General features: G+C 35.3%; 1 protein-coding gene across 1 annotated transcript in view; it reads left to right on the top strand.

Annotated features, from left to right (window-relative positions):
- LOC308231476 (transcription initiation factor TFIID subunit 4-like) overlaps positions 1 to 13,573 on the top strand; it is a 146,575-nt gene that overhangs the window by 21,668 nt on the left and 111,334 nt on the right. Inside the window, exons 6-8 of the mRNA XM_080636953.1 lie at positions 999 to 1,088; positions 2,345 to 2,602; positions 12,326 to 12,431. Coding sequence (XP_080493079.1) covers positions 999 to 1,088; positions 2,345 to 2,602; positions 12,326 to 12,431 — 454 coding nt within the window. The remainder of the gene's footprint in view (positions 1 to 998; positions 1,089 to 2,344; positions 2,603 to 12,325; positions 12,432 to 13,573) is intronic.

Raw genomic sequence — 13,573 nt, 5'->3', positions numbered from 1 at the left:
AAGCAGTTGATGCATGTTTCTTTGAATTGATTGGCAGAGTAACCTGTGTATTTAGAGAAGTCTAACACTTTTTTCATGTAGGAGTCATTCAACAGTAATATTAATGATTCTAGTTTTGTTTTAACTTTTGAAAACTAAGATTACCTAAGTAAAGGTAATGACTATAGTATTTTAAACTGACTAGTAAGACATATGTATAATAAATTCATTTATTGAAGGTTGGTTTTGTTTGTTTTTGTTCTTATTCTGTGTCAATCCAGGAAAGCTAATGAATATCTTTTGTACAACCTGAGATTGTAACTAATGATACTTTAGAAGTATTATAAAATACACCTTGGTTACAGAGCTTTTCTGTATTAACTGCTAAACAAACTATTATATATTTCATATATTTAAAAGTGTATGTTTTGTGAATATACATATATACATTTATACAGGTGAAATTTTATATATATACTTATATGCATACTTTGCATATATGCATATGCTTTACATGTATATGTGTATATATATAGATATATATGTGTATATGCATACACATATTCTAAGTTAAATTGAACCTTCAAAATTGGTTTTGGAGTGAAGTAAAGGTAATTTTCATATTAAAAGGGCTGGCAAATTTTATAATAGTTGGTAAGGTTATTTCAACAACCTGGTTTTTTTATCCATCTTTTAATTTTAAAAGAAGAAATCACTATGTAAGTGTTAGCATGAGAATGGAACCCCAAAAAAGACTTAAGTGTGTGGGATTTCATTGTGTCTTGAATTGTGCATGCCCAAGGGAACTTCCTGAATTCTGAGGTGCTTGCTGCATATGTAGATTAGCTCTTGACAGAAGGATTTTATAGATACAGAGGAGTTGAGGGACTTCAGCTTTGGAAGTTGTTCTTGATATGGTAGCCTATTTAGCTAGAGATATAAACATATACTTATATAGAAAAAAACCCAACAAAACAACTCAGATGAGTTGTTCACACTTTTTCTCTTTCACCCTAAAGGATGCGAAGATTGATCCAGAAGAGTTTACAGCCCGCCTTCAGTTAGAGCTCAAATCATCTCCTCAGCCATATCTTGTACCTTTCCTTAAGGTAATGCGAATCTTTCTTATATAAATTTATTTCCATAAAATGTCATTACATGGAGTTTTAGAATATACTTTTAAAAAATATATTTGAAATAATTGATCTTGCTTGTAATCTGGAACTAATCTAAGATGGAAGTTCTGATGTGATACCAAATGGATTTATTGTAGGGTCCTAAATTAGTATATGTGGAGTAAATTTAACTTTTATTTAGTTCTTGTACATTAGCTACAAAAGCATCCATATACAAGATTATGTGCAAACATACAAAATGTGTTTAATTATGCCCCAACCAAACCACAACTGTAATTCTAAAAACATTTTTTTTCTAGTCCAGAGCTTCTCAGTTTAGGGCAGATTTTCTTTTTTTCCCCCCTCCCCCCCCCTTCAACTTTTCTTCAAAACTATTGCCCTCTGCTTCTGTTTTTTCAAGTTATTATTAACCCTTATTTGTGCATTTTCCTGCTCTTACACTGCAGTCATTTATAGAATCATGATAAGTTTTAACTTGTTTCCTTTCTTTGAAGTTCTTTCTTGGCAACAGAAAGGCATTAAGTTTTTAAATAAATACTAGAAGTTTAGAAAGAACTGTAGCTTGGGATAAACACACTTGTGTTCTACAGCTGCCTGGGGGGAGCACTTCAAAAGAACTCTACCACCACTTTAGAAGTAAAAAGTTTGTTTGTGAAGGTACAGTATAGCCTTTTAGAACTGTTTTTGCTTAAACTGGTCTGAACATGAAACATACAATAGTACGTTTTTCTAATCCAGTCAGAATATGTTAGATCAGTAAAAATACAGTTAACAGCTATTGCTGTAAGGCATCAGCAGTTGAATCATCTTGTTCTAGGTACTGGAGGCATGTCAGAAGTAAATTGGTGCAGCTTACTTCCTCTAGCATGCAGTGGGAATGGGGCTATTCTTATGGTTCTGCCTTTTCTGTTTCAATTTGTTACCCTTCCAAAGACCTAAGCTATAAGTTTTAGATAGTTTTGAGGAGGGAAGTGTTCTATTTTATGGCTATGGTGGAGTTAGGGCACATCAAAATTGACAGGTTGCTAAATCCAAATTGAAAGCTTATTAAAAATGTAAATTGATTCTTGCCTCTTACAAGATATGCTCAGTCTTCTTTTTGATGAATAGGCCAATAGTAAAATGGGAAAGCAAGCTGCATTCTTTTAATTATGTTTACAGCAAATTTCAAAGTATTTTTTGGTCTACATGCGAAATCTGATATTTCATAAACTTTCTTCTGTTTTTAGAAAAGTCTACCTGCATTGAGACAATCTTTACTGAATAATCAACATTCAGTTTTGCAAGGACAGCCGTCTCAGCAGTCACTTCAACAAACCAAGCTATCACAAGTTATACCTCAGTCTGCCTCTGGAAGCATTTCCTCTGTCGTCACCACACAGACAATGGGAATAAGGCAACCAAACAACATTTGCACAGTCTCTGTATCAAATACAGTGCAGCCTCCTCAGGTTAAGGTGGTACAGTCAAATCAGAATTCTCAACTGGTAGGTACTGTAGTATAAAAGAGAATTTCTTAAACTGAATAGCAATTTTCAGTGTTATTTGATTGCAGCTTGTTTTGGAAAATACTTTTTTGTTTGTATCATATTCAGTGATATATAGTAGTTCGTCATTTTATGGCAGTACACATGTATGTGAACTTAAATCAGGCAACGTTATTGGCATAGCTTAAATTTAAGAAACTATGCTCTTGTCTGGGATACAGTGATTGTTATATGAGCACAGTGGAATGTGAGTTAATTATAAATGTAGAACAGAAAGCTTTTCAAGACTTGCAGATGGGTATAATTTTTACTATGTCATTAGATATGCTGCTTTGCTTAGATTCATCTGCATAAAAATTAGTTCTCATTTTAAATTCTTCTACACATAGTTATAAAAATATTGTAGAAGAATAACTGTACTGTACCAGCATGTTTTGTTTAGAAATAGTGCTGTACTTTGTTATTTACCGAAATATGTTACTGTTGTGCATTCTGGAGTATTATGTGCTCATTAATTTTGAAGGCACTATCAATAAGGCAACTTTACAGTCAGTTACTCATTGAGTGTGGTGAATTTATCCTGCTGTTACATAGGATCTTGCATGTGTGTTTACAGTAGTAATTAAAATAGGCTTAGGATTTTTACAAGGCCTTGATTTTTACAGAGACATTATCATCCTTCAGGCAAAGATGTAAGAGTTTTGTCTGTGGTTTCTGTGTATGTGTGAATGAAATACTTGACTTAGGTTTCAAAATCAAATTCACAAGTTCAAGAAGGTGTATCAGGTTGGTAAAAATTTGTCTGAATCACATTACCATGATTCAGAAATGCACATATGATAATGTAAAACCTTACAGTGATCTGTCTTTTGAGCTTATAAGCTTTGTAAAGGATGTAAATAATTTGTAGGGTGTATGAAGAGAGAAATACTTTTTTTGCTTTAATTTTAAAGTAGCAGTGCACAATCTAAATGCCTAAGCCAGCAAAGCCATGTCTTTTGAAGCTTGCAAATACTTTCTAGAAGCTAAATTACTAGCTTTAAGATGAAATTAATATAATTTTACCATCCTTTAGTGAGCGTGGGTTGAATGTGTGAGAACATCTTACGTTCTTAGACTTCTGACTCTGGCTTTTGTAGTACACACAGACATTTTGGCTGTTTTACACGTTAGCTTGGCTGCTTTTTGTTCAGCCACTTGCAGTCTGTCTTTTTCTAAGACGGGTTCTCCCTACCTCTACTGGACTGTTGCATTAATTAGAATAGTGTTTCTTAGGCCTTCTATGGCTTCTTTATGATTTATCTTTGTTAGTCTGTGTTCAGTCATATCTGTGTAAGGCTGAATTGACAATAACTTTGGTTCTTCAAGGTAGGGAGCAGGAACAGGTTGCAATTACAGGCAGTAGATATAAAAATTACCCCTTTTTCTGGGAAAGGCAATTTCTCAGAGCAGCTGACAGGTTTTTTGAAAGTGTAGATGTTAATGGCCACTAAGCGTAGACTTACTTTATGCAACAATCTTAGGACTAACCTACTGCCGGGTCACACAGCTTTTCCCAGTGTTTCACAGCCCACACTCTTATACGTGCTTTGCTGGTGCTGGTTGCACCCCACCTTTTGCCAAACACTGACATAGAATAAAAATGTTTTAGTAAGTCCACAGGAATTCTTACTCTTACAGTTCTTGTGGAATATTTTCTGTATGGGATAAAGTCAAATTTATGGGAAGGACACTTTTTGTGTCTCTGTCACATGACAGTGCTTGCTCAAAGCAAGCAATCGTGATTTTTACCGTGGTAGAGATTAGCAATATGAAGAGTTGCTCTGCCATCTTATTTGATATACCTGTGCAATATGAAGGAGCTGAAAACTCCTAAAGTAGTATATTGTCAAGATTGATCTCATGGGCAAAAGAAGTTTTTTGTCTTGTCTGTAAGGAAGTCATAGGTCTAGGATTGATTTTTTTTTTTTTTTTTTTTCATCTTACTGGGTGCATGAAATGGTCACTGCATTTTCCAGAAGGTAGCAAACTGCATGGAGCAAACCTATGTTTAATACTATTTGTTTTCTTGAAAATATTTAGGGAGGAGTAAATAACTTAAAAATTGTAATTTATTGTTTGATTGCAAAACTGGCGTTCAGTATTTGCTTTCAATTTATTGGTAATTAGTTAATCGAACCAAACATTACATTTAACCAATCACTTCTTAATGGCCTTCAGATTAGTTCTATACAGACAAAAGCAGCATCAGGCAGTAGGATCTACTGCGTAAGAAAAAAATCTTGTACACCACAACCAACCACCATCAACTCGGGTGCCAAGCAGAAAACCCAGCAGCATCTCCAAAACCCAGCAGCATCTCCATATTGCACTAGTAATTGTTCCTAAGCATTGACTTTTTTTGTGGTGACACTGATCACACTCTTCACACTTCTTTGTGCTCCTCAAAATCAGAGCATAGCGAAAAACTGCTGGCCATCTTGCCTGGGACTTGTCCGGAAGAGGAAGATTACAGCTGGCTTGCCTAGGGGTGGCCAGCACTGATGGAGGAAACTGGCTGAGCTCCAGATTTCCCAAGCCTGAAGCTCACTGAAGAGAGTTCCAGCTGGCTTTGCAAACTGTCCAGCTGCAGAAGGGCAAGCCTGTTTTGGAATATAGATACTTCTATACCAGCCACCTTACAGGAGTCTAGTTTCTTTAAAAACGTGGAGAATCTGTTCATTTGTTTTCACTTTCTCTTTTACAAAGGGGTCAGATATGGTGATACTTTTTCCAGTTATATGGAGGTATCTTACAACATAGGAATTCTGTGTATGCTGTTTAGCACACAGTGTAGATTGTACAGAGAAGACCAGCATTAAAATATATAATGCTAGTAGATATGAAAGAGGAGATTATTTTATTTATCTGGCTTGTAAAGAATTATGTTCCAAAACTGTGAAAAAGCTATGCGTTTAAAAAAGCTAGATGGTGCTGTTAGTACTGGTAACTACTGCTAGCTAGGGAAAAGGGGAATAATCTTAGACTAATATTTTATTGATGAGATGTTAGTGAGATAAGCCAGCAATCAATTTTTTTTAATTGTTCTAAGAGAGCATTGAAAGTTTGTCTAAATTGTCATTCTTAGGGTGCGGGAGCTCTATATAGCCTTATATATGTAGGCATTACCTGTCTTGTTCTGGCTGTTACAGCAGGTCAGATTTCTATGAATGAGAGATGTTCTCTATTAAATGTGTTGAAGTTGTAAGTAGATTGATGAGTAATGGAGATCAATGAGCACTTTATATATAGAGTTGACACTGCATTGTAAGGATAAGGTACTGCTGGGGGTTGAAACCAATTATTAATGTAAATGACAAAGAAACAGTAAGAAGTTGAAAGTGATCCATCTTAAAAAGAATTTAATTATATGCAAGGCAATATAAAGATTTAGGCAGGTCTGGGATTTGGAAAGATGTGTAGAAATACATCTGGACATTTGTTGCTGCAGTAAATTGTGCACAGAGTCTGGAGGGGAAATTTCACCATTGTCCAAGTTACGTTGGAAAAGTAATTGCTAAAACATTTACTAATGCTTTTTCAGAGGCTGTCATAGTGGTTGGAAGCTCCCAAAAGTAATGGAGTTTGGAAACAGGACACAATAGCGGAATAAGCCTTGTATTATATGGGGATGTTCTGCTCTGCTTTTTAATTCTCTATTGAATCTTAAATGATTATAATTTGTACACATTTTAGTGACACAAAGGAAATAATTTTCTTGTTGTCCTGTATGCAAGACAGCTTAGGAGTAGAAGAGTAAAATATGGCCATTTGGATAAAAAAAGTAGTTTCTATTAATGAACTAATAAAGATTTATTTGATGACTTAGAATTTGGGGTACAATAAAATTTAAGTAAAAATGGCTGTTGAACAGTGCATGTCTGGGATCCACTGACAGGAACAAAACCTGTATTTGACAAATTGTGTATCTATTTGAAATACAGCCTAGGACTAACTAGGCTGTATTTCTTAGTTATCATGGACTTTACTTTCAGAATTTTGTGGGCTGTACCTTAATACAAGGAGTATATTGGCAAAGAATGCTGTTTGGAAATGAGTAACAAAGGATGGCAGTTAAAGGACAGACCTGAAAACAAAGGCTGAAAGAAAAGATTAAGAGACTTAAACCCATGTAACTTGGTCAAATGCTGACTAAAAAGGAACATAAAAACCATTTACAAATATTTTAAGGGTTTAAACCTCAAAGTATATCAATGAATTATTTAGAGCGGTCTGAGAGAGTGTAATGATGAATAACAGGATATAATTAAGCAAAGTAGGGTTTAGGCTGGATATGAAGTGAAATATCGTTACAGAAAGACAGATCATTAGATGATAGATCAGGCTCTCAAAGGCAGTGATGAAAACAGGTGTCACTGAAAACGTTCGAAATCAAACCAGGTGAAATACTGTAGGAAGAATTGAATCATAGGATTCAAACCTGGTCCTTAGAGCAGGTGGTACACGTGATCTGGTGGCTTCTGGTCTTATTTTTCTTCATGGCTGCTTTGAAAACATATACTAAATGGAACAGTATTGTCATATTAACATTAAAAAATACATGCCGAGTTTTAAAAAAGCCCATATCTTTCTGGTTTTGGTTTTTTTTTTTTTGCTTATGCAAATTTTGAGGCACTGTTGAAAAATTATTACTATTACAGCATGGTAACCAATGCTAAATATGAAATCTAGGCCCATAAGCCTGAACATTGTAAGTTAATGCTGCCAGATTACATGACAGCTAAGGTTTGATATGACATTTATCTTCAGGAGTGAGTAGACTGATAAATCACAAATGGCATAGCCACAAGTGAGTTAGCAAGTGTTTACTCATGAGTGAAGATAAATGTCATATCAGACCATAGCCATTCTGGATTTTATACATTTACAAGTGGCTTGTTTCTTCCTTCCACAATACTTTTTCTTTCAAGTGAGCAAAAAAAAAAAAGTTTGTCAAAGAATATATTTTCCAAACGTCTTTTTTGTCTTTTTGTTCTGTTTTTTTTTTTCCTGTTTTTTTTTCGGTTTTGTTTCTGTTTTGTTTCTGTGATGTTGTTGTTGTTTGCTTTTTACTTTGCAAAAGCTTCTGTTCTGTTGCAAGATGTGATTTGTTTTAATCGAGTTAGGCTGATATTAAGTAAGGGGAAGCATATTGTTGGGGCCCCATGCATCTGCATTGGTAAAGCAGCATTTAGATTGTTGAAGACTTGCAAAATCCTTGTCCTCAAAAACTTCAGCAGTGAGTTCTGGTCTAATTGTCTTAAAGGATTTTTCATTTCATTGGTCTGTAGGTAGTAGCTTTCAGTTTTATTTAGTACCTCCTGTTTGCATAAGAGAAAGATAACAGAAGTTATCGGTCTTTCTACTTTTATACATTTTCTGTGCTTTGGCTAAATTCTTTCTCAGCCTAAATTTGCTGGTCAATTGTGCTGTTAATTAGTGATTATGATCTGTAATTTTTTCTTTGTCCTGCAGTAACACGTATGGTAGAAGATTCACATCTGTCATAGTATGATCATCACCTTTTGGCTTGAAACTGGGATCAGAGATCACTGTTACTTTATTCTTATATAGTTATTGAATACTTTTTAAGAAGTGCCTTAAGAAAAATGAGCATTTCAGCTGTCACCACTTAGTTATTCTGGTTATCAGTAGTGTGACAAATACCATTTTTTCATCTTTGTAAGTCTTCTTGTTTTGTGGAAACACCATTGTGTAAACATGTTTTTACAGATGTGAAAATAAAAGTTAACTTTAGCAACAGACAGAGTAGTATTCTGAAGCATTCAGAAAGTTAGAAAAGGAACTTGTCTGGCTGAGCAGGCAAATGGTGAAAAAATGTGAACGTGCCTAGTGAAGTGGAAAGGTGGTGGTTAACAGAATTGGGAAGATGAAATAAAAAAAGGAGAGAATACTTTGTTGTGAGAAATGTGCATCTTTTATGCATAAAAGTGTTATTTCATAGAATAAAACTTGAGGTAGCTTTTCACGTATTGCACTCAGAGAAGCAGTGCCATGACTTTCCTACTTTAGCGTGTTCCTTGAAGAGCTCCAAAGTGCATCGGTCTAGGAGATGTTCTTCAATTTTTGATTGATAAATGAAGAGGAATGAAAGAAAGAGATATATGACAGTACTTGCTGTCTCAGTACTGTCTTCATCATAATTTTGTTTGATAGTTTTGCTATTTTCCAATTTTTCAATGGCTAAATCAGATTAAATCTCCTATTTTCTGTGACTTTGTTGTTACTGTTCTGGTGTTGTGCTTGTCGTCTTCAGTGGTGGAAATAATGAAAATGGCTTCCGTTCCGTTTAGTGGGGATGTAATGATTAACAGTTTCTGTTAACTTTGAAGGTTGTCTGTCTTGTTACATTTTCTGACTCGGCACTTCTATAAGATCATTGATAATATGATTATGGATGTAGTCATAAAAGGCTGAAAAGGACTACTGGAGCTGTCTAGTCCAACCTCCTCCTTACAGGTTAGCATGTTGCCCAGGGCCTTGACCTGTTTTGAAGCATCTTCAAGAAGACATTACACAGCCTTGCTGGGCAACCTGTTCCAGTGCTTGCCCACCCTTGTGGTAAATTTTTTTTTCCTTACATTAAATTGAAATTTGCCATATTTCAACTTGTGCCCATTGTGTCCCATCCTTCTGCTTTGCATCTCTGAGAGAGGCTGGCTCTATCTTCCCTCCATCTTCCCATGAGGTGGTTGCAGACAGCAATAAGATATTCCCTTTTCTGAAGTAATGTCTCTGATAAGCTCAGCATACCAAAACATCCACTTCTGAATCTTCTAGCTCAGTCTGGGTTAGTAAAATGGCCCTCATGAATGGATCATCTCGGAATTTAGCATTGATTCAGCATATCAAGAGATAGCAATAAATGGGGTAACCTCATTGTGTGTGATTTTAAGGTGTGAGAAATACGAAATAATATAGTTAGTTAATAATCTCACAGACTAGCTTGCTAGTACCTTGTTTGTTGTCTACAGTTTTCATGCTGAGTTAAGGACATAATAATATGCTTATGCTGTTAGGAAAATAGACATGAGAGTTAGAACAGATAGAATTATTTTAATTGATGAAGAATGGTTTAGGTTGTTTATAAATTTTAATGCACAGTCTAGTAACTGTTTCATCAGTATTTACTATGTTCCTTGTTTGCCGCCAAGGAAGATTACACATTCTGTTTCAGAAACAAAATGCTAATGTTCATTCCTTAATCACAACCAGTTCTGAAGATTACATCTGTGTTGAAAGGTATCTTAAAACTGCATAGAAACTGGAATTGAAGTTTGTGTAAGATATTGCTCTGAGTTGAGGTGCTGTTGTTCCTTTTAGAGAGTTTGCACTTGTTGCTGATTGGTTTCTGTATGGAATTTAAGATGATGATTTTGATCTGTGCCCTTTGGAAAAGTTATTTCTCAGTCATTTTCTATACTTGCATTACTTCTACATATGTTGGAATCCTCATACTTACTAAAGGACATTTTTGAATGTGTTTGATAGCAAAGAAGTAATTGGCATTATTTATGTAATCTTAAAATGGTTAAATGCTGTTCTGCCTTTTATGGTGTTAGTGAGTAATCTTTTAGGGCATTCACATGGGAATATTAAACATGAAACAGAACTTGATTCTGAACTGTAGAAGTTGCTTGCTTCACAGAGGAAAAAAAATGAAATCACAGATGATTATTGTAATGCCAGATAGTAATTCTATCCACAGGTCACACACATCTCCTTTTTGGCCTGGCTTCTGGCCAGTTAAGGTGTGGCTGCTTTTCCTCACTGTTCTCTGAAAACTCATCCAAAAAATTACTGTAAAAGTGGCAACATTCTCCTTGGGTTTTGTACCAATATGGTTTTTGTTTGGTTTTTTTTTTTTTTTGGTTTGTTTTTTTTTTTTTTTTGTTTGTTTGTTTTGTTTTGTTTTTGTTTTGTTTTGTTTTTTTTCTTCAGGCTATTCTGCCTCTTTACTTATTAAAATACACTTGTATGTTTCATGTGCATCAAAATGCAGTTAAATTCCACTTTCCCCTCATTTTTACTTACCACCTCTATTTCTTTCCTGTTTTAAACATGGTAGCTACTTCACTCTTTCCTCTCAGAATGTCACTATATACTTACTGCCTGTCTTGAACAAGTCAATTGACATCCATTTGCTCTGTTTTTGTGCTTAGTACATTTTCCTTCCTTGTCTGTAGTTGAAGCTCAATCCTTAATAATTTTTTCCATTTTTCTCTTTCTGCAAGGTAGCTATTGCTAATACTTCTACACCCACAGGTTTATTATGACTTTTAAACTGCTGATATTTTAGGATGTACAGGATGCAATTTCGTAACTTCAGAATGTTTGTTTGGTTTGGGTTTGTTTTTTTCTTTTTCTCCAGACTACATCACAGGTCTTGTTCCCTCGTTACTCTTTTCTTGCTTGTAGTTTTCACCTCCTCCTCATGGGAGCTGTGGTTCCTACTGATGGAACAATTTCTTATTTGTTCCATAGCCTCTTTATTCTCTATTTGTACCTCTCATTTAAAAATACTGTTTCTCCTTTCCTTTCTCCTTAGCATACTTGGAAGTCAGAGATGTGGCCATTCATTATTCAGCTAAATAGTACAGTTTTAGATATAATTTGTAAGAATAATGCTAACTGGTGCTGAACAAAGGTGCAGTGGTTCCTGTTTGCTTCAAGTAGCCATGTGTTGTGTGGCATGTTGTCCTCTAGGAGGGAATACTGCATCCTGTGGGTGTGAGACTGATATGTGTAACTTGGAAACAGCAGACACATTATGCAGTGGGAGTAACACGGTTGTGACTGAAAAGCAGATAACTTCTCAAGTTGTCATACCTGAGCTGTGGTTGTTATTTTATTTGCAGCTATTTGTCTGTATTTTGTTTCCAAGTTTATGTATGGACTTTTTTTTCCAGCTCTGAAGCATCCACACATCTTTTAGACTCTTCTGTTCCTTACATCAGTGCCTACCTTGTCTTTGATTTTGTGAACATACATTTTGCTGTTGCTTACACATAACGCTTACAGACTTTTTCTTTTTGATTTAATTTGTTTATGGGTCAAATTATAAGTTTCTAACCCAGTTTCAGTTTTGGGTAAGGGCTTCAGAACTTGGCTTAGTAGTAAGTGAAATCTTGAGTTTAACCATTTAACATTTAAAAGATGAATAGTGTATGATTGCTACAAAACATTGTTTTCTTTCTTGTGCATATCTGACTTCAGAACCCATAATATTTTTGAATTTACTTTTAGTATATTTTTTTTTTAAAAGGCGTAGCTATACAGTGGAAGGCCTCATGGTTGTAGGTGGAAACCACTAAACTTGTTGCAGGATTTTCTTCTACAAAAATGTTTTTCTTCTTATTAAAACTTCTGAAGACAAAAGTCTAAACCTTAATATTTACTTTGAAATAGATTTTTGATGAAGGTTGTGACATGACATTTGTGTCGAATATGATTTGATTTTTTTTTTTTAAGGCTTAATGACATAATAGGTATATACACACACACACAACCACATGCATTACATGAATATGACTTTTGTCACTAGCTGGTTGTGCTTTTAGAGATCCACATGCTTATATTAGTAATTACAGGTATTAGTGTATTTACGTTGTGTGTGTTTGTGTATAAAGAGTATAATATAAGTATACTTTTTTTTAATAATAGCAGATTATCCAGTCAACATCTGCTCAAACTGTGAAACGAACCCCTGCTTGCCAGACTACCCAGATTAGGATGCCAGTGGTAATAACTCAGACCATTAGACCACAAGGTATGGGTTTAAATGTTTTAGTGAGATTGTTACCTTTGTATGAATTTCATTGTAAATACAAACTAGTAGCATGGGAAAATTTTGAAGTGTTGACATTGGCAGGCTTGACATATATTTTTTTTTTCTTCATGCTGGCTGAGGAATGCATGTTTTTGCTATGCAGTTTCAAGGTATTTCAGACCAACACAGCTAAATGTTTTGGAACTCACATGCTTAGTCCTTTGCTCGGCAGTTGTTCATGGAAGGTTCTTGAAAAATGTCAGAATTCCTGTCCTAAGCTCGTAATTCTGGGCCAAGAAAGAAATTAATTTGTTTTATCCCTGAACCTAGAAGATGCCCTGGTGTAATCACCCTACTTCTAACTATTGCTGAAGCAGAACATGATAGTCACTGTGTCTGCAGCTATAGAGGTCAAGATAGGAACTCCAGAGAAATTTCTCAACCCCCAACTGCAGCAAACTGACATGCCATGATCAGCCAGGGGAGCAAGAGGAGTGGCTTGAGTGCAACTTCCTCGTATCTCTCTGCACAGGTGGATTAATGCCTGGCTTATACATCCCACTTTCTAAGAGGGTTCCTTAAGCCTTCTTACTTTCTAATAAATACCCATTTGTTTCTTTCCACCATTAGACCTATTAGGCTTGTTTTTTATTTTTCCTGATTATGTGTGATAGTATCTTTTTGGGTGTGGGCATTTAGATGATTCAGGGTTTGTAATGGAATACAGAGCTTGTCATATTTAGATACTCAGAAATCAAACTAGTTTAAACTCACAAAATGTTTTGCTGCCTATTTGAGTTAACTGCTTGGTCTTCTCTGTCCTCTTGGGAAAAGAAAGCGTCAACCCAGTTAACAGCAGTTGATGTTCTGCCGTTCTCTTCAGGGAATCCAAAGGTTGAATGGACATGGAAAGCAAGCTGTCACTGTAATCTTGTAGGCTGTTTTCCCAAGTTAGGAAGAAATGCCATCAAAGGTGCCATATATTTGATAGCACTGATACACGTCCTGACTTAATTAACAGGAAAGGTATTCGACATCTTATATCATGAACTTCCACTTCTGACTAATGTATCTGAGACTGGAGGCTGATATAATTTCTGTGCTTGTTCAGTCTCTGAGTTGTGAAAGTCAACAGTGTGCCA

Source organism: Psittacula echo (genome assembly GCF_963264785.1).
Source record: "Psittacula echo genome assembly, chromosome: Z".
Taxonomy (NCBI): Eukaryota; Metazoa; Chordata; class Aves; order Psittaciformes; family Psittacidae; genus Psittacula; species Psittacula echo.
Note: the sequence above shows the minus strand (reverse complement) of the source record. Positions and strands in the feature narration are given on the sequence as shown.